At 36.9% G+C, this 22,691-nt stretch overlaps 1 protein-coding gene across 21 annotated transcripts in view; it reads left to right on the top strand.

The window, feature by feature from the left end:
* Nucleotides 1–22,691, top strand: part of sgip1a (SH3GL interacting endocytic adaptor 1a) — a 123,559-nt gene that overhangs the window by 91,623 nt on the left and 9,245 nt on the right. For 8 of the 21 annotated variants that reach the window (XM_055212231.2, XM_055212230.2, XM_073870217.1 and 5 more), the window contains 6 exons: nucleotides 7,450–7,603; nucleotides 10,143–10,202; nucleotides 13,046–13,105; nucleotides 16,946–17,057; nucleotides 21,018–21,173; nucleotides 22,004–22,139. In XM_055212231.2, coding sequence (XP_055068206.2) covers nucleotides 7,450–7,603; nucleotides 10,143–10,202; nucleotides 13,046–13,105; nucleotides 16,946–17,057; nucleotides 21,018–21,173; nucleotides 22,004–22,139 — 678 coding nt within the window. The remainder of the gene's footprint in view (nucleotides 1–7,449; nucleotides 7,604–10,142; nucleotides 10,203–13,045; nucleotides 13,106–16,945; nucleotides 17,058–21,017; nucleotides 21,174–22,003; nucleotides 22,140–22,691) is intronic. The other 13 variants (XM_055212237.2, XM_055212248.2, XM_055212246.2 and 10 more) reach the window with 11 other exon arrangements.

The raw sequence follows: 22,691 nt of genomic DNA, 5'->3' as shown, positions 1-22,691 counted from the left end.
TTCTCAAACAATCTACAGTAAAATGCTATCAAAGGAAAACATAAGCCTTGCAACCAGATCAGTGTGTTCACATTCACACAATTCATCAAGATCAACACATTCAAGAAGATCAGCAGCCAGTCTTATAGCAATAGAGGCTCGAGCCAAAGCTGAAGCTGCCCGAGCGAGAGCAGCATATTCTCAAAGAGAGATTGAAATTAAAGTAAAGAAAGCTCAACTACAGGTAGAAGAGACACGCTTAGAGGCTACATTAGAAGCACTCCAGCAAGAGAAAGAGGCAGAAGCTGCCTTAGCTGAAGCTACAGCATATGAAGCCATTGATGGAGCTGACATAGAAAAGTCATCTGAAAATGAATGTAAACAAAAGAGCTCAACTTTCTATGCACTTAAGCGGACTGATGAATATGTTCAGGATCAAAATGCTTACAAAAACAAGCATTATCAAGCTTCAAAACATACACCACTACGTTAGTCGGCTGACAGAGAACAGCAAAATGCTCTTCCATCTCATAGGCAGTCTATTCAGTATTCTCAAGAAACACATCAGCATGTCAATTCATACAGTGAGCCACTCTTTCAGTCACAGAACACACATGACAGTATTCGAGTACCTGAAAAAGAAGAAAATATTCATTACACTCACCCATCAAATTACTGTAACTCAAACAGGAATTACTCACCTGATGTGGGAAATGAGCCACATGCTGCAAAACCTGAAAACTCAGAGATATTAAATTTAGCCAAGTTCTTAGCACGCAGAGATCTGCTCACTGCTGGACTCATAAAGTTTGATGACAAGCCAGAGAATTACTTGGCATGGAAATCAACATTCTCAAATGCAATAGAAGACCTGGGCCCGGTTGCATAAAGCACCTTAAGTGTAATTTTCCCTTAAGTTGTTTCCTTTAAACTTAAGGGTGTTGCAGAAAAACCCTTAAGTTTTTTCTGTTGTGTCTCCATGGCAACAATAGTATTTTATAACAACAAACTGGGGTCACTGTCATGAAACACTTAACGATTACTCTTACCTAAGAGAACCGTTTAAGGGATTATATGCAAAACTCTTTAATTATTATCTTACAGAAGTTAAGGGGAATTTACCCCTTAAGTGTCATACTTAAGGAAAAAACTTAAGGTGCTTTATGCAACCGGGCCCTGAACTTAAAACCTTCTGAAGAGCTCGACTTGCTGACTAAGTGGCTTGGTCCAGAATCAGCCGAACACGCTCGCCGAATAAGATCAGTTCATATTAACTATCCTGCAGTCGGGCTCAGTAGAATTTGGGAAAGACTGGAACAGTGCTACGGCTCTGCAGAAGCTATAGAGTCAGCACTCCTAAATAAAGTTGACTGCTTTCCTAGAATCTCTAATAGGGACCCACAGTGTCTCAGGGAACTAGCAGATTTACTGTCAGAGATTGAATCTGCCAAAATGGATGGATACTTACCTGGTTTGTCTTACCTGGACACTGCACGAGGCATTGCCCCTATACTTGAGAAGCTGCCATTTGCCCTCCAGGAGAAGTGGATGCGACAAGGGTCTAGATATAAGCAAGAACACAATGTCAGCTTTCCTCCCTTCTCATTTTTCTCCACCTTCATCAGAAATGAGGCTCATATGAGAAATGACCCCAGTTTTAAATTCAATCTGCCAAACACAATGCAACCCACAGGACAGAAGTTTTCCTCCAGAGAAAAAAGACTACCTGTTGCTGTGCACAAGACTGAAGTAGAGCATGGAATTCCTACAGTAAAATCTAAGCTGGTTGGAGAAGACTTCAGCAAACAGTGTCCAATTCATAAAAAACCACACCCGCTCCACAAATGCAGAGGCTTTAGGGAAAAACCCATAGATGAGCGCAAAGCCTTTTTAAGGGAACACGCTATATGTTTCCGCTGCTGCTCTTCAACATCTCACCAAGCCAGGAATTGTACCTCAACCATTCAGTGTTCAGAATGTGACAGTGAAAGACACATAGCAGCCCTTCATCCTGGTCCAGCGCCCTGGTCTAAAAATGAAACGGTCAGACCTGTGATACACCATGGCGGGGAGGATGATGAAAAAACCATAACAACTGTCGCCACATCCAGCTGCACAAAGGTCTGTGGTAATGGTTTCAGAGGAAGATCATGCTCCAAGATCTGCCTAGTTAATATATATTGTAAAGATCATCCTCAAATAAAGTTGAAAACCTATGCTATTCTAGACGACCAGAGTAACAAGTCTTTAGCAAAATCCACCTTCTTCGACAAATTTAATGTCATTGACCATGCATCTCCTTACACACTGAAGACATGTACAGGTACATCAGAAATCTTAGGACGCAGAGCAAAGGGTTTCATTATAGAATCAATCAATGACGGTGCCAGTTTTACACTTCCCACACTTATTGAGTGTAATGAACTTCCCGACAACAGAGCTGAAATCCCTACTCCTGATGCTGCTTGGAACCATGCTCACCTGAAATCAGTAGCTCATAAGATACCTCCACTTGACCCTGACGCTGAGATTCTTCTTCTTCTTGGAAGAGACATCATTGAAGTGCACAAAGTATTGGAACAGCGCAATGGTCCTCGACATGCTCCTTTCGCTCAGAAGTTAGCTTTGGGATGGGTAGTAATAGGAGATGTTTGTCTAGATGGTGCCCACAAACCATGCAAAGTTAATACTTTCAAAACAAGCATTTTCATGAATGGACGCCCAAGCCAAACGGAACCCTGTGAAAATAATATACAAATCAAAGAGAAGTTTTGCCATTACAATGAACATCTGACTTCACTGGCACCATCTTTGAAACTACAATTTACAACAACACACACAAAGAGCAATACAACAGAAATCTTTCAGTCCACAAAAGATGATGACAAATTAGCACCATCAATGGAAGATCTCGTCTTTCTGAAGATGATGCAAAAAGAAGTATATCAAGACGAATCAAACAGCTGGGTTGCTCCACTTCCCTTTCGCGGCCCACGTCAAAGACTTCCTAATAACAGACAACAAGCAAGTAACCGGCTCCAATCACTCACACGTACACTGAAAAAACACCCACGCACGAAGGACCATTTTCTGGAGTTCATGACTAAGATGTTTGAAAACAGGCATGCAGAACCTGCACCACCTCTTTCCAAAAATGAAGAGTGCTGGTACCTTCCAATCTTTGGGGTCTATCACCCACAAAAACCAGATCAAATTAGAGTTGTCTTTGATTCCAGTGCTCAATATCATGGAGTATCTTTGAATAGTGTACTCCTTACTGGGCCCAACATGAATAACAGCCTGCTTGGAGTGTTGCTGCGCTTCAGAAAAGAAAAGGTTCCCATAACAGCCGACATCCAGCAAATGTTTCATTGCTTTGTAGTCAGAGAAGACCACCGCAACTTCTTACGTTTCCTCTGGTACCGTAATAATGACCTAGAAAATGAAGTTGTGGAATTCAGAATGCGAGTGCATGTCTTCGGCAACAGTCCCTCACCAGCTGTGGCTATGTATGGGCTCAAGAAAGCTGCCTTGGAAGGGGAGAAGGAACATGGTTCAGATGTAAAACAGTTCATTGAGAGGAACTTTTATGTCGATGATGCTTTGGTATCCCTACCTACCAAACATGAAGCCATCACACTCCTTAGAAATGCCCAAGCCATTCTGGCAGCTTCAAATCTTCGCCTACACAAGATAGCCTCAAACAGAATTGAAGTAATGAGAGCATTCCCTCTGGACGATTTAGCAGAGAACCTAAGGGACTTAAACCTTGCTGTTGACCTTTCTCATATGCAGAGAAGCTTAGGGGTTGGCTGGGATGTTTCAAAAGACAACTTCACCTTTCAGGTACCAGATAATGAGAAACCTTACACAAGACGTGGAATCTTGTCTACAGTGAACAGTCTATTTGATCCATTTGGATTTGTAGCACCTGTAATCATTAAAGGTAGATCTTTAAATGGCTGCACTTGGAGTTTCAACCCACCACACTCATCACACATGGGAGGCAGCTGGGAACGCATGATAGGCATCACCAGGCGGATCCTTGATGCTATGTTAATGAATATCAGTCAAGTAAAATTTACCCACGAAGTCCTCATCACATTCATGGCAGAGGTTTCAGCTATTGTAAATGCTCGTCCATTAACACCAGTATCAACGGATCCAAACAATCCACTCATCCTATCCCCAGCAACACTTCTCACACAAAAGACTGGCACACTTCCACCTCCAAATGGCAACTTCAAGGAAAGGAACCTCTACGTTTGCCAGTGGAGACAAGTTCAAAGTTTGGCCAACACCTTTTGGCATCGATGGAGAAGGGAGTATTTAAGCACTCTTCAAAATCGGAGAAAGTGGCAAAGAGAAGAACGTAACCTTCAACCTGGAGACGTAGTCCTCCTCAAGGAAGGTCAAGTTCAAAGAAATGACTGGCCCATGGGCATTATACAAAAGAGTTTCCCAGGTAATGATGGAAGAGTCAGGAAGGTTGAAGTTAAGACAATAAAAGATGGAATACCAAAGGTCTACTTACGTCCCATCTCTGACACAGTCCTTCTCCTGCCGTCAAAGATGGAATAAGAGGTGTCGTGTTCAATGATGACATCCTACGGATGCCAGGCGGGGAGTGTTCTGGATCATTCATTAATCTTTAATATTTGCTATTGATTTAATACTAATACATAGTAGCTTTCTTTAAAAAATACAGTTAAGGATGAACAGTTAAATTCAGTTAATTGCATCAATCAAATGTAGAACAACACAGAAGGAGCTTGAAGCAGCATTGATTTTGTGATCCTCTGTAGAAAGCATTGTCTGTAAGTTTGTGATTCATTTTTATTCAGTTTGTTAAAGTTACTATTTATAAAGCTAAGTAATGTGGAATTTCAGATATTTTACAAATATATACTATGAATTCATGTTAGTGTTGTTTTTGGAGATAACTAAGTAGTTCTATTGTATTTACATCTCCTTTCTGTAGTTTCACTCTGTTTTTCGACATATTCATCGTGGTGTGGAATAAAGCAGCATTCTCCCACAAGCGTATGTGTTGGAAAGAGTTTATCTGTCTGTCTAACTTTGGGAAGAGTGACGCCATTGTGAGGGCAGAACACAAAGATAAAGCCTTTAAAGATAAAAAAAAGCTTAAAATGTGAACATCACTGTTTTTGGGTTTGCTAGTTATTCTCTGCTGTTTGCTTCTCAGTAAAAAACCTAAATTATGTGGCTAAAGACAGCTGTACCCATCTGTGATTGACAGCTATCCACCCAGCGCGTCTCCCTGAATGGGATCCGATCACACATCGAGATACAGAAGTCACATTTATGTGACAATTGTAAACGCGCTGTGTCCTGATATACGGATGATCGGATCTGCGTGAACGGATCACCGAGATCGCATGTTAATGCAAAATGTAAACGCAGCCAACTATGTGTTACCAATCTTTATTACCACCGAAAACTAATAACACACGGTAACGCGGATGCTGCAAATCGTCAGGTATAGTTTAAAATGACACAAAAATTAAATATAAATATGTATTTTATTAACATATATGACATTATGGGCCCTATTTTAACGATCTAAGCGCATAGTCTAAAGACAGTCTAAAAGGGCGTGTCCAAATCCACTTTTGCTAATTTAACGATGGGAAAAATGGTTTGTGCGCCAAACGCACGGTCGAAAAGGGTTGTTCATATTCTTATAACGAGTAATGTGTGTGTTTTGGGCGTAACTTGAATAAACCAATGAGAGTCTCAGCACTCATCCCTTTTAAAGGCCAGTTGCGCTGGCGCTATGTCTAATCCCTATTTAGATGACGGAAAACTAAGCGGAGGAAGAAGACCCCCAGTTTAAGAATAATGTTAAATAATTGTGTTGTTTTCACTTGTATTGAAATTGTTATTTTTTACAAGTATGTAAGAAAAGGTTTGTACTCTAAAAATACTTTATTTGAAGGAGGAGATAAAGAATTTACAAACGTGTGGAAAGCCGTTTCAGCACTCGTACAGCGCCATGTTTTTTTTAAAGCATTACTTAAAACTGTTTCTCATCTCACTACATCCACAGGTACAGAGTCATCATATACAATAAATCCGTGAGGTAGCATTAAAAAAACATTTAAAAATAGATATTATTTGCATTTGTTTAAAGCAAAACATTTAATTACTTACCAGGCTACAGGTGAAGCAGCTCTTTACGCCGTCTAACGTCTCATTTATGTCCAAGAGACTCAGTAATAATTGTTTACATTTAAAGCCTTAAATTTTTCTTATTATAAAAAGGGTTGTGTTCTGCTGCGCATCCATGTGTGTAATAAGCAAACGCGCATTGTCGTCCCGTATTACGAACGCGCTCATTAAATAACAAAAACTATATTGCGCAATTGACTTTAGACCAGGTTTTAGTTGGTCAATGGCGTAGTCTATTTTAGTTGCCTCAGAATAGCAACACACCAACAATGCACCTGAAAACACCTCGTTTTCAGACCAGAACGCCCGTGTGCGCACAATTAGGCGCAAATGCATTTGCTATTTAAATAATGTGGCACTAAACGTGAAAATGATCATTGCGCCGGGTTGAAACTAGCAAAAGACACTTACGTTGCGCATTGCGCTGCATTGCGCCGGGTGTATGATAGAGCCCTATATTTACAAATGATTAAACCAAATAGTGTGTTCGTGACATTAGAAAGTCTTATAAGTCCAAAGTAAATGGGTTTTCCTCACTAAAGGTTTGCATTCATTAAAAATGAGCAAATAAAATATTTTAAATCAATATTTAATTTTCATTACTTTACTTATGAGGTAAATGTAATAAGTACATGCAGCTAAATAAGCCCCTATTTCTGCAAAAACAACTGGCTGCCTATAGATGTCACTTACATATTGTACTGTATATTATTTAATTAAAAAAAATTAATGTATTTCTTTGGTGTTCCTGGAGTGTTCCTGTAGCTCAATTGGTATAAAATTGTGGTAGCAATAAAAAGGTCTTTTAAAAGGCCCTGGAAACACAAACTGATAAAAAAAAGTCTAGATTGAATACACTGTTAGTTGCTATACTAACTAAAGCGTCTGCCAAATGCATAAAGTGTTGTCTCAACTCGCCTGTCATAACAAGCCTAAAAGTCAGATTTACTACATAGATATGGTCAATACTTGTTTTTGCACAAGCAAATTATTTTTGCTTTGATAACTTCCAGTTATTGGAGTCTTTTGCTTGTGAAATAAATGTGGTGAACTACAAATGCGTTAAATCAAATTAATACAATTTCAACATTAACTGAATATTTTTAACCATAAAATGCCATAAACACAACCTAAATGACAAAATTATTGACTGTATGTCAAATAAAAATTATTGAAAAAGAAACAAAGCGCAAGGAATAGAGAGGTTGGTCAGTGTAAATGACAAACCCATTCTCTTTACTAAACCTCCCCTCTTTCTTTCTCTGCATCTCCTGTCAGAATCGTCCATTCAGCCCCCCTGTTCACTCGGCGAGTCCTCCTCCATTGGCTCCACTGGCTCGGGCGGAGAGCACCTCTTCCATCTCCTCAACCAACTCTTTGAGCGCTGCCACCACACCTACAGTCGGTAAAGAGCTCTCCGTGTCTGTGTCAGGTGTGACTCCATTTCCCATCTTTCTCTCTGCTTTGCCATGCTGCTCTGCTTTTGTGTGTTTGCTAATCGTCTTTTCTGCTTTAGCTAGAATTCAGTCATCTGTCAAGGCCAAGTTGTGCTTAGTTTTCAGCATGTACTGCTCTGAATGTGCTGTAAATGTCAGCAAATCAGTATCAATCTAAACTACATTATCACCATAAAGACTGAAGTCAAATTTTTGTATATATATATATATATTCATAAAAAAACTATTCACATGGTTAAAATAAAATTATATTCTCATAAAATACATTTCACTAACACGAAATACAATTTACAGACATACAACTATGCACAAAAAAATCCAAAATTTCAAATGTACAAGTTTATCATGAAATGTGAATTTGCAAATTGTTACTCTTGTGTGATTATCTTTGGATTTGTGTATTTTGAGACTCTCTTGGCTGCGCTTTCCCTTCCACGTGTTACACATATGATAAAAAACATGTATACTGTACCTTGTAATGCACTGTAAGTTGCTTCGGATAAAAGCATCTGCCAAATGCATAGGTGTAAATGTAATAAAAATAAACAGAGCTCTGGTAAGCAATGTGTGTGAAAACTTAGTAAAAGCTTCATAAAACAGGACATAGCATTTTAATGCTTAATAGATTCTTATAACTACTTACGTTTTGTATTATAGCACTGTGACATGTTCAAGATATAATGTTTGGTTGAATACAGACCGGAAGAGCTTTCACACCCTGAGATTTTATCCAGAAATAAGTGGGGAGAGCGCAGTGCATAGTGTCAATTGAATTGCACAAAAAGGTGGAAAGAGCAGTCCTTTAGTCATGTGCTCTCAGCGGGTTTTGATAAGTTGAATGGTAAGCTTGAATCTGATTGGCTAAAGAGTGCGACAGCCCAGGTACAGGAGAGCGCTGCCAGGAGAGTCTCAAAATGCACACAAATCCAAGGAAATTTACACATGTCTGATGATTTGCAAATTTCCATTCCATGATTAACTTTCGCAATTTTCGCATAGTTATATGTTTGTGTACTTAGCATTTGTAAGACATATATATGTATATACATGATTTTTTTTATCTAAAAGTATAAACTAATGTTTAAAAAAATCTTTTAAAAATGGATGTAATAATTATTTTTGAGTCAGTGTGTTTACAACGTTTTGTTTATTGAACAATAATTTTTTCACAATACTCGTGATAACCTCATTTAAAAAAAAAGTCAGGTAGTACATCCTATCATTGTCTATTTGCACGATAAGTTTAAATACGCTCCCTGTGTCATGCTGATTGTTTGTTTATTTGATAGAGGCATTTAAAATTATAATCCTGAAAAAATAGTTTGAAAGTGTAAAACAACTTTACCATAAACCTAACATTTGAGAACTATAAATTTAAGAACACTATTTTTTTAAGTATAATAACAATTATAGACAAACTTAGCTTGCATTTATGAAAACTATAATTATTAGCTAAATTATTAGAATGATTTGCTTAATGTTTTTTTTTATTTTTGGGGGGCATTCATAGCTTACACTTGTTAACTTCTTAATAAAAGGCCCACGCTTGCGGTTGTACTTTCTTGACATTAAAGAACATGCAAATTGTTGGAAAAAAGTTTTACAATTATACTAACATCTTAACAACTACTGATATTTGTGATTTTTTTTTTTTTTTTAGGAAAACTTTCGAACATAAAATAATACCAAAGTATCTTATTTTGAATTTTTTATCATTTAAAAATTGATATAAGAGATATTTTCACAAATAAGCCAAAAAACTAAGAATTTAAAATAACAATTAAAAGAAAATACATTTTATAAAATTAATTTTAAAATGTGATAAAAAAAGAATAAAACACAAGATTTACATAATATCGGTGTTATGATTGATCAAGGTCAGTCAAACTCCCGGTGAAGGGTCAAATGTGAATATGTATGGATGTTTATATTTCAGAAAAAATTACTTTACTTTTTTAGAAAGACTTAAAAGGAGATATGTTTTATGGGCGATAAGTTCAAAAAATATATTAGATTTGTATCTGGACAGTTAAATCTAAATATCTTAATATGAAATGGATAACTTGCAAGCGTAATAAGATATTTGTATTTTCTGGATTTAGTGAACAGTACAATAGCATTTTGACTGCTTTTATGGTATTGTTTTATTGATGCCGTAGGACCATTCTTTATGCTAGACACATTTTCAGCAGCAGCATTTCCCTTAGCATCAAAGGCTTGAAAATTACTTTTTGTTTCAATTAATAAGTATAGGTATATCTGTTGCTTTTGCTATTCCATCATTTTGTTTGTTTGTTTGTCGGCTTCCATCGACTTTTAACCATTACATTTCTTTTTAGTTGTTGTATTTTTAGTTTGTTCAATGTGTGCTGTGTGTCCATTGTGATGTCTGAGTTTAAAGACTGATTATTTTATTTCAAATTATTTGTCTTTTGCTTTGAATTATGTTTATTTTTTGTTTGTGTTTTGTCGTCTTGTCCTGTCTTTTGGGCTGACGTAATTGTCTGATGTCAGAAGATGACGCTTTTATAGACAAACTTCCCAACTTTGACAGACGGGCAGACATGCCAGCAGGTATGCTATGAACCCTTCCTAAATGAATGGATGGGCTGGAAACCAATGATTCAAAATGTAACAATCTGTTACATTACTCATAGTGCCAGTTAGCTCATTCATAGTGATTTTTGTTTTCCAGAGATTTTTACCAACATTTTTCACATTTTGTCTAAGAAGCAAATAATAAGCGTAGTCTAGTAACAAAAACTAAAGACTAGTAAACAAGATGAGTGTAACTTGTGGTTAGCAGTTGATTTTCACATACAGTAGAGCTATTAAAGGAGACATATCATGAAAATCTGACTTTTTCCATGTTTAAGTGGTATATTTGGGTCCACAGTAAATCATATCAACCTAGAAAATGTGAAAAAGATTAACCTAGTAACTTAGTTTTAGTAAACCATTCTTTGCAAGAATGTAAAAAATAAGTAATTGAAATCTGTCTCCCCTTGTGATGTCAGAAGGGGATAATATCGCCCGTTAATCTGCACTATCCAACCACAGCACTGCCATTTAGTGCACATATCAATTCATTTGCATTTTAAAGGACACATCCAAAAACAGCAGTTTTTGCTCACACCTACAAAATGGCAATTTTAACATGTTAAAATAAATTATCTATATAGTATTTTGAGCTAGAATTTCACATATGTACTCTGGGGACACCAAAGATTTATTTTACATCTTAAAAAAGTCTTGTGAAATGTCCCCTTTAAAGCAATGTCTATAGAGAGCAACCGTGTTTCATTTTTCTTTGCTCTTTACGTCTATGAAAGACATTTTTGCACGTAAGAGATCTGGCTCTGCCAGTAACACACAGGCAACATCCCACATCTTACATCTGCACTGACTTCAAGAACCAGGAACAGGAAAGTCTTTCAGTGCCTGAAAAACATGTGGTTGTGGACTGTGTGAAAAGTGCCATCATCCCACTTGAAAAGATCAGACGTACTGACACACACACACAGCCTCTCTGTGTTTGAAGTGAGGTCTGGAATTTGGCCCAAGAGGCAGCATTACTGATCAGTATGCTCAACACCATCTAGTTTGAGTGGAGAGCACTTAGACATTGCACCTGGATGAAAGCATTTTAAACATCAAATTATTCATGTTGCAAAAGTTGAATTTGACTGTCACACAGTTTTGGTTCTCACAGGTGGAATACATAACCTAATATTTTGTTCAAACCATACAGAACATCAGCCAAGCTAACACGTGGAAAATATTCTTATTCAATTTATTAATTTAAATAGATTTTTTGTTCTTCATCCTGGTTTTGTCTAGTGCTCTATTTCCCTATCTAGCATTTATTTAAAAATGCTGTAACAAAAGCTTTACTCCTCCTGTTGTCTCACTCATTACTGCCCTCTGTTGTCCATAATTTCTACTTTATATGTTGTATAAAGAAATATACATAAAATGTTTTTCACAATGCAAACTGAAGATTTTTAAGGGTCAAATTGTTACTGTTATGCAGAAATATACTTACAAATTTTAAAAATGCAATGTTTTACTTTGACCATTTAATGTGAGGTCTTTAAAGTGACACTCAATTTTTTTGGGAAATATGCTCATTTAGAGTTAAACAATTCCGTTTTGCTGATTTGGAATCCATTCAGCTGATCTCCGGGTCTGGCGGTACCAATTTTAGCATAGCTTAGCATAATCCATTGAATCTGATTAGACCATTAGCATCGCACTCAAAAATGACCAAAGAGTTTCGATATTTTTCCTATTTAAAACTTGACTCTTCTGTAGTTAGATAGTGTACTAAGACTGATGGAAAATTAAAAGTTGCCCCCGAAAATATTCCCTTGGGTAACTTTCAATAGCTGGGGACTATTTTCGGGCACCCATGCTACCCAGTCTCACAAAATTACGTACCTATAGTCACGTAATTTTTTATTCTTTTTCGTGATACCGTTACGAATTTCCGCAGTTTTTGTTTGTGTCATTGTCACGTGTTGGTTACTCAGCTGCTTTTTCGTATTTTCAAACCATTTTTGCTTCAGTTTTGGGTTAGATTTGGTGTTTGCGTTGGATGTCACTTGAAGTATTTGTTTTATACTATTTTTTCAGATTTGTTTTTTTTAATTTTCTAAATTTTAAAATATTGTCGCCTGGCGATAGGGTTAGAGTTGGGTTTGGATAAGGATGTCACTTGAAGTATTTGTTTTATACTATTTTTTCTGATTTATTTTTTTATATTTTCTACATTTTAAAATATTGTCCCCTGGCGATAGGGTTAGAGTTGGGTTTGGGTAAGGATGTCATTTTATGTAAATCTAACCCTAAACCAAAGCGAAAATGGTAAGAAAATATGACAAAACAGTTGAGTAACCAATACGTGACAATGACACATAAGCACAGGTTCGTGATACAATCACAAAAAACTGGAAGTTCGTGACGGTATCACTAAGGATAATCAAGAAATTGCGTGACTATACGTGACGTGGTTTCGTGTTACTGGGCTGACCCATGGTATGGCAGCAAAGTCCTTGATTATTACACCAGATTGAGAGTATAGTTAGCCATATTGACCTAGAAAATCGCAACTTTTAACTTTCCGTCGTTTTTAGTATATTTACCAAGCCTGCATTGTTAATAAATTGTCGGTCTTGAATTGTCAGTGTGTTTTTGTGATTGATCCATGTGCTCTGCAACACATATGAATGCTTCACACATCATAGTCATGCCCATCTGAAGTGTTTTGTGACCACATCTTTGACCTCTGCCCCCTTCACTGTGCCGTATGATGGACCTGTGTGTGACTCACGCTACTGTCCTTCTCTTCCCCTTCTCCGTCCCGGCCTCTCCTCACTCCCCCACCCCAAACCTTATACCCCCTCCCTCCAACACAGAGACAGACCAGCCCTCCCTCGTTTGGTTTGACAGAGGCAAGTTTTATTTAACCTTTGAAGGTAAGTTGAGGTTTATGTCTAAGGACGTAGCGCGTGTACACTCAAGTCTCATCTGATCCCCCTTTCTCTCATGCACTTCTCCATCGTTCACCTGCTTTACCAACTTCACAACATCTGCTTTGCTCTTTATATTTGGTTTGCCATCCTGTTGTACATCTTGCTTTCATGGGCAGCTTGTCGTTTCTTTCAGGGTCATCATATTTTCACTAATACATCTTGTTGTTGTTGTTTCGTGCTTTGATCTTCATTTTCACATTGGTCTTGGATCATAACACTGTATTTCAGCTTGAATCTGCATGCTGTCTGTGTTCATTTGCTATTGTTTTCTTTCATTCTTTCATCTTTAACGGTTTCTCATTTTACACTTGTCCTTCGTTGGTCTTGTTATTCTGATTTAATAGAAATGCATTCAAAAGCACAGGCATTTAAGAAGCATAGGTGTCATTATCACTGTATCATAGACGGTTTTGTCCCCACTACTTTGTTCCCTCAGTTTACATCAGGGATGTGTTTATAACAGGGAAGACATTTTTAGTAGCGAGTTTAGGAGTTTTTTGCTGAATTTGTTAATGATTATGGTTATCATTGTGAAAAATGGTAATCTTTAGACCAATAGGCGTAATGTTTTATTGCCGCTGACTTGACAGTAACAGATGGAGGGATAAAAATCAAGTACATCATTTGAGCATGCAAACTTATTTTAAGCATGCAAGTTTCAAATCTCTGTGTAATGAGAATTTAGGGTAAAATGCATATTAGGTGTGGTTACATACTGTTTATTTGCATAAGAAAATGTATAATTACAATATACTTATTGTATACTGCACTTACGTTTTGTTCTGGTTAGGTTTAGTGTTAGGGATAGGATACCTTCAATGTAGTTACAATGTAATAACACATACAGTATGTACACAGCAGTTACTTTGTTTTTTGTTTTGTCTTTTGGTTACACTTTATTTAATGGTGTCTTTGCTACAGTGATTAACAACTTACTATAGTGTTAGGGTTTGGTTTTGGGTTAGTAGCATGTCATTTACTGGTATTACTATAATAATTACATGTAACGTGCAACAAAAACACAGTAAAATAAAGTGTTACCAATTTTCTTATGTGAGTTTTAGTAGTTATTAAACTCTTTCCCCGCCAGTGTTTTTTTTTTTAAAGTTGCCAGCCAGTGCCAGCATTTTTCGTGATTTTCACAGGGGTTTAATGCCTTCCAGAAAATGTTTTTCTTGAAATATATAGACAAACAATATATCAAATGAAAGAACAGACCCTCTGCTTTTAAACAACTTTTTATCCTACCTTCATTAGTTCTCTTTTTATCACCTCTCAAATATGGGTGGGTTTCTTCGGAAGCGCCCAGTTTTGAGCGGAAAGCTGGGATGATTCCATTTTTGTGAAGGACTTTTGTTAGAGATCAGATGCAGAGCTATCTTTAAAAAAATACATGGAGTTCTTTCTCTTTCACATGAGGCCCTACTTCCGGGTTGTATACGTTGCGGAAGTGCGAAAGCCACCTGGTGGTTAATAGCGGTGTTGAGGAAAGCCGGAAATGATCGTCATTGACAGGGAAGCGTTTTCTCTTGATTGGCAAGTTATCTCGTCGGTGGCGGGAAAAGAGTTAATTTAGAGTGGGACCTAGTTTTGTTTTACAATAACTTGAAAAACACTGTAAAAAAATGTTGCACTTTAATTTTTAAGTTGGATTTACAAGTCATTTCAACGTAACTTTTTATCTTGACTAGTGATGAGTAGTCTCGCGTAGCTTCCTACTGAAGGTCTGGCAACCTGGCAACTTTAAATGGCCAAGGACTGCCCAAGAAGCCATATGACTGACATGTAAAGCAACCAGTCACGTTTCGTTTTGTGCCGCATAATGTATAGGGGCTTGGAGATTTGCCATCATGGTCTCTTAAGTTTATAACAATAATCGCAAACATGTTAAGATAGCTTGCATACTTTTAAACATGCAGCGTTTATTCGATCTTGATGAAGCATATTGTCGCCGATTTAAACATGATAGCTTTCTTCTTCGATCAGATGACTGTCTTGTGTTCGCATGGACCGTTAAAGATCGCGACACACACATCTCCTAGAAATTCATGTATATTTCAACCAATCAGAGGACTGATTGGTTATCCATATGCATCAGATGTTTAGCCAACTGTCAGTAGGCGTCACGTCTGAGTGACAAGTGATGAGTTGCTGTAACATAAAATAAAGTTAAAATAAGTTAAGCTTATTCAATTTTATTTTATAAGTTACAGCAAGTCGTCACTTGTTAAAAGATAAAAAATAAAAGTTGAAATGAGTTGTAAATCCAAGTATTATTTTACATTTCCATTTTGACTTGAACAAATACTGTTCCTGTACTGTGATACTGTGATCTTAACTCTTTCCCTGCCATTGACGAGTTATCTCGTCAATTAAAAGAAAACATTTCTCTGCCAATGACGCTTCCCTGTTGAGTTTTTACGGTAATTTGTAATTCCACTATTACTCATTTTATAAAAATCTGAAGCAAAAACTAATGTAATTAATTTTAAACTCTGTGTATGTTTTGATAGTCGTTCTGAATTTGATCTCTAGCAAAATTCCTTTATAGGGATGCAATTGTTTTAGCTTTTTGCTCAGGATTTGGTGTTTTTGAAGAAACCTTCCTATATTTAAGAGGTTATAAAAAGAGAACAAATGAAGATTTTTCCCTGTTTTGTTTGTTAGTTCGAAAGCATAGGGTGTTTTTTATTTGATATATTTGTATGTTTATATATTTATAAAATAAATTCCTGGAAGGCATTTTGTGAAGCTTTTGTGAAAATCACAAAAAATGCTTGCGGGCAACTTTTTTTTAAAAGGCTGGCGGGGAATGAGTCAAAATCTCTGTAAAGTCAATCTTGAAAATTGTTTCTAAACAAATAAATGTTAGAAAAGTATTGCTGAAACATGCCAAATAGACTGTAAACTTGGTAGTAATGAATTGCTGAGTTGGATCATTAAACAGTTTTTCATCATTTCTCAGGATTATTTGTGCAGGGTTAAAACGGTGGCTCATTGGCACACTTGAGCCACTGCGCATGGCCCGCCCATAACACAATTGCGAAAATCCATTCAGGTTGTAACTGCATTTGAAAGTTGAGAGAGATGGCAGCTTTCCCGCGAATAGGTGTGGTTTCAGCGCCATCGGCAGACAAGATTTCCAAGATTTCCTTATTTTATTTACTTACACATTTTTCCAGCATTCAAATTGGGTTGGGTAGTTAATAACACATTTTTCTGTGGTGCGACCAACCCAGAACAAATGTAATATCTGCCTTACAGGGACTTTATGTTAATCATTTTATATTCATAACCTAAGCATTTGCCATTACATAATGTCACAACCAGTATGTCTATAGATCCCTTCCCTCTCCATACTATGTTTTCTCTCTCCACCAGCAAATGTTTTAAAAATGACAACCAACAGAAAAGAAAAGCTTAGATGTGAGATCTATAAGCATAGTGCAAATCACTCTTAGGAGATCCCATAAATGATCAGCGTGTGTATTCTATTTGCCTTGTATTTTGTTACTCATGCTTTGAAAAGGTAAATCTAATGATTGTCAGGAAAGATATCAGAGTTCATTTGGAGAACGTTTTGGAAAATAAAGAATTTTCAGGAAAAGGGGTTTGTTTCATCAGCCACTGTTTCCTCTTGCATTTCTGTGTCTAACAACCTATGAGGTGTTTTGTTTCCATTTCTCATTCTTTCTAACTCTTCCTCCATGTATTTGGCACTGTTTGATCTCTGTCATGTCCTGACTCTGTTCTTATGCTGTGTGTTGTTTTGTGTTCTGTCAGGCTGCTCTCGAGGGCCCAGTCCCCTCACCATGGGTGCCCAGGACACACTGCCTGTGGCGGCAGCTTTTACAGAGACAGTGAGTGCCTACTTCAAAGGAGCTGACCCTAATAAGTACGTCAACCACATGCGCACACAAGTGTTTATTTACACAAATAAAACATATAATACGATTTTTTTTACAATTGCGACCTCCCCGTGAAGTGATTCATTCTGAAGTTTATTTTGCAATATCATTTTCCCTGTACAATACTAACACTCAAAAAATGCTGGGTTATTTCTGCCATACTATGTATAGCATGCAAAAAGCAGTAGGCGAGGCGGGAGTATGTCCCAATTCATAGTATTCGAAAAACAGTAGGCAAAAAGTACCTGGATGACCTACTACTTCCGGCGGATATTTCGTGTTCCTTCAGTGGACTCTTTACTATTCTATAAGCCCCCGGGAGAGAAGTTATCAAACAAAGAAGAAGTAGATGCGTTGTTTTATTAAAAAATGTCCAAAAGCGGTAACACGGATCTATATTAAACAGCTATACCTATCATTTAATTTGCTCTTGTTTGACCCCATTCCAGTTAACGACAACGTGTGTCACATGATGTATCAACATGGTGGATGTAGTATGTCCATATATCCCAGGGGGGCAGGGTTTCATATTTTATTGAAGCTTCCCCCGCGGGGCCTCATTTATAAAGCGTTTTTACGCACAGATTTGATCTTAGACCGTGCGTACGCTCAAATCCACTCAAACGCTCAGATTTATAAAACTCGTCTTTGACGTGGAAAAGTGCTTACTTCCACGTCAGGTTCCTACTTGACGTACGCACGTTTCCTTGTGGCAATATTGCAGTATTGCAGGTAGGCATATTCGAAACTTTTTGTTTTGTACCTTTTGTGGTCAACAACAAAAACATTTTTTCATTTGTTTTGGAGTTGTCCTTATTCAAAAAAAAAAGAATTCATATATTTTGCTTAAAACTTTGTTTGGAACATATTTAATTAGTTTTTTTCTCTTATGATATCTTATTACATAAGAAATATTATTTGATTAATGTGTTACTTTTGTTTGCAACTTTTATTATAAATAAATGTAAATATGGTGATTATAAACCATTATTCCGTATTTTTTTATTAGAAGTTAAGCAATAGGCTACCTAAAATCTATTAATAATCTGATAAACTAGAAAGCTGCTAAAGGTATGTATGTCAGCATTTCCATGTTTTTATTTAATTCTTTTTCTCTTTCATCCCCTGGCTAATGTAAAAAAAGTGTTGAATATGTTTGATAAAAAATAAATAAATATTCGAAACTTTTATAGCATCAACATCATCTGTATTAGAGCTTAGATCGGGCACAAAAAACCATAACCGAAGCTCCTGCACGTTGTGTCCGAGCCCGGCCCGACCGACACATTACCGACAATGTTTTAATAATGCGCCGTGACGTTCTCAACAATTCAGAGTTGTTTGAATTACAGAAATCTGTTTAGAATGATCTTAATGAACTAATGCAACAAGGACGAAGCATGTAAACTGCACTGTTTGTTTATTCAGAATAGAAACCTAAAAAGATGCAACAATGATGCACACAGAAAATGCGGAAGGGCATACTGCTCCAAGGTAATTTGACCAGGTTTTAGAATATATTTTAAAACAAAATATGTTGGCCTATTTTGATATTTTAAAATGTAGGCCTATTCTAATGCAAAAAGATGGCGCCCAGGCTATATTTTCTAGTTCGTCATCCTTTCAAAAAATATTTAAAAATATAGCAAAATTGTTTCGCGGTGTTTAACGCACATGTAAATATTACAGAACATGTGCTTCATTGAATGAAAGTAAAACGGATCGAATTTAATGATTAAAACGACGTGAAAGGAACTAAATTGTGAAGCCTCGATGTATCCTACAATAAGGGACATGTGACATTTAAGAGTGATGGGTATTTCAAAAATTCATATAAATTATTCCCATGCATCGATTTTAATGTTAAACATCTGTAAATCCAAATGAATCCATATGGAATATATTCCGACAGTTTAAGATACGATCTGTGAATTTTAAAGTCGAAAACTTCTTATATTTTAACACCGCCGCGCAGGATGCATGGCAAACTGAAACAAAACTTTAAAGACACAAATATTACGTTTAGCCTACGTGCAAAACTATATTTAAATGAAACCCGTGAATTGAAAGATCCACTAATAATCGCCTTAACTTGAGTGATATCAATAAAGTTTCCATGTTAGAATTTAGAAATATTAAAAACTTAAGCAAACGACAACAAATATGTTTTCTTACCACTCGCCATTGTAGCAGTCATTGAATTTGGCCTTTGAAAATTTTATATTTATATGCTAATGAATTAAATTAGGGGCGTTTAGAAGGCGGAGTTCTAAAAGCATTCAGCTGCGCACAATTTTAAGATCATTTGTGATTTATAAACCGCACATCTGGAAAAGAGGCGTACGCACGGTTTTTTGTGCGTAAGCTCCTTTTCTCTGAATCACACTTACGATCATTTCAGAAATGGTCTTAGATGAAATGTAGGACAGTTCCTACGTCGCACTTTTATAAATGAGGCCCCGGGTGCCGCCATTGATTAGCGGACCCCCACCTGCTGTTAGCATTCCATTGACTCCCATTCATTTTGGCGTCACTTTGACATCGAATAACTTTACATCTGAGGCATTTAAAGACTCCATTTGTCCATTACTTATTTCTAAAGAAACACGAAAATGTATTAAAGGCTCCTTTACCCTGTATCTCACGTTATGGCCCAGTAGAAGCAGTTTTTGTAAAAATAGGCTAACGATTGCGTCATAACCTGCGACTCTCTGTCGCACAGTAGAGAAATTACCGTATGGACAGGAAGAGAAGCTCACAGGCTATCTTTTACTGTCTATGAGGCAATCGGGTGGACGTGAAGGCATAAAGTGAAGGGAGAAGCCCATAGAGAGTCCATAAAAGCAACGGGAAATAATTGTTCAACAACGTTTATGGGTCTGTCTATGGGTGATTTAGATTTCTCTTGGCACAGCTATTAGAAGACTTACAATTGTCAGACAGGTTGCTCACGTGACATCTACGTCATCAAGCTCAGTTTGAGTCTGAGTGCGGGCTTCTAATTGACTTCACTTATCTCCGTTGAATCCAATGGGGTCGCTGTGTCCATTTCTTTTTACTGTCACAGGGCCCCAGACTAACTTTTTTCACTAGGAGCACAATGGCCCCCAATTGAAAATTTTAGGGGCGCAACCAAAAAATTTAGGGGCACACACCGTAAATCAACATGCTAACCAAATAATCACATTTCTACTAATTTCCACTGCATTACTAATAAAAAATTTGATGATAGATTCAGAAAGTACAATGTGCTGTTTCAAATTCAGTGTCACATCACAACAAAAAAAGGTCAAATGTACTGGTCGCACATGTGCGACTGGATGTAATATTCAGTGGCACACTCTCAAATTTTGGTGGCAGTCTGGAGCCCTGTATAATATATCCCCATTCACACTATATAGTACCTACTATTTTAATAGTCGATGAATATCTAATTCCTACTGTCACAGTATGCGATTTCGGACACAGCCATAGCTTTTATCGTAAATAAACAGCTAATCACCAATCAGATTCCACGACTGGAACCAACCATTTTATAAAGGGACAACAAGTGCAGTTTATTGGTCATACTACAGTAATATTTGAATGCTTGGATCAACCAATTAATGACCAAATAAGTCGCACACCTGTAGGTAATCGGTAGGTGCGTAGGAGAAAACAATGAAGTCCAAATATAGACACAAACTCAGAAAATCCCGCACACTATCTCTTGCAAAATGTCTTTATTAGCAGCGTTTCGATCGTATGATCTTCATCGGGCATCCAACCAATCAGAAATGAGTAAATTAGCTAAATGTTTTATCGTAGTGTAGTTTCCTCATTCCCGCTCTTTTGTTTCACATTATTTCTGCTCTTTTTCTTTCTCTCGCTAATGCCTTATTACACCATTTGAGACGTTTTGATTGTTCTGTTTCTAAAGTTGTTTCACATGTATCTTGCTTTTTAAGGTGTGTGGTGAAGATCACTGGAGAGATGGTGTTGTCCTTCCCGGCAGGGATCACTCGGCATTTTGCAAATAACCCCTCGCCTGCTGTGCTAACCTTCAGCATAACCAACTACAGTCGTCTGGAGCACGTCCTCCCAAACCCTCAGTTACTGTGCTGGTAATAACTTTCATCCACCATCAACATCAGCCAAACCTTCGCACAACTCTTCAAATTTATTCATGACTGCAAACTTCAAACAGTAACAAAAACTTGATTGTTATCACTTCATCTGAGCAATATTTAAAAATTTTACTCGATAATTTCGTCTTAAAGGCAAAAAGCAGAAGTGTTACAGAGATAGATACATTTCTTTGTTCTGATGAACACAAAGGAAGATATTCAATTAAACCATTCGTGGACCCTATTTACTTCCATATTATTCTTTTTCCTACTATGGAATTGAATGGGGTCCACGAACGGTTTGATAACAAACATTTCTCAAAATATCTTCCTTTGTCTTCATCAGAACAAAGTCGTTTATAAAGGTTTGTAACAACATGAGAGTGAGTAAAGGATGACAGAATTTTCATTTTTGGGTGAAGTATCCCTTTAAGCATCATGTATAGTTTTTCTTATTAATTGTTACTTATTTACATTGTTACTGGACCGTTGGTAAGAAAACCAATTACCAAGTGAAGGAGCGTTTGCAACAGATATTACCATGAGTTAAAAATATTATTTTATAACTAAAAAGTGTATCACACCTACATTAAGAATGACTTCAGTCTCTTACCTCATGATTCACAGCCTACATGCAGTCAGCTGAAAGTGACTCATATATGACTAATCAATACTTTTGGAGGGGCAGAGCGTTGTTCAGTATTCACTGGTGGAGGTCTCTATAAGATTTAAAATGTTGCTCGTGTTTTACATGTGTGTTTTGGATATGTGTTAATAAATCAGTCAAGCATGATCTGAAGATTTAATGTGTTTTCAATGTCTTGCAGCAGTGACACCACACAGTCTAATCCAAACTCAAAAGAGTTCTGGGTGAATATGCCAAACCTGATGACCCATTTAAAGAAGGTGGCAGAACAGAAACCACAAGCAACATACTACAATGTAGACATGTTGAAATATCAGGTGAGAACTTTAAACCACCATAAGGGTATAAGCATAGTGTTTATGTACATATCTTACATCTTGAGGCTCTGGGTATTAACATTTTATCAAGTGATGACCCAACACTATTTATTAATCATACAATTTGTTTTTATATTCTTTAAAGGAAAACACCAAATTTTTTCAATATTTTACTATGTTCTTACCTCAACTTAGACAAATTAATACATACCCATCTTTTTTCAATGCGCCGTGCACTTAATCTTTGTACAGCGGGTCTGAATGTGTTAGCATTTAGCCTAGCCCCATTTATTCCTTAGGATCCAAACAGGGATGAATTTAGAAGCCACCAAAAACACCCATGTTTTCACTATTTAAAGACTGTTACATGAGTAGTTACACGAGTAAGTATGGTGACACGAAATAAAACGTGGCTATTTTTTAAGCAGATAAAAATGAGAAGTATATTGTATGGCGGAAGAGAACTTAGTTTGCAGCACTGCGACCTCGGCGCGCAGTAACATCATCACTCCTGACTACTCCCCCTCTCGCTCAAACTTCCCTTAAAATTAC

Source organism: Misgurnus anguillicaudatus, chromosome 8, assembly GCF_027580225.2.
Source record: "Misgurnus anguillicaudatus chromosome 8, ASM2758022v2, whole genome shotgun sequence".
In the NCBI taxonomy this organism is placed as follows: domain Eukaryota; kingdom Metazoa; phylum Chordata; class Actinopteri; order Cypriniformes; family Cobitidae; genus Misgurnus; species Misgurnus anguillicaudatus.
Note: the sequence above shows the minus strand (reverse complement) of the source record. Positions and strands in the feature narration are given on the sequence as shown.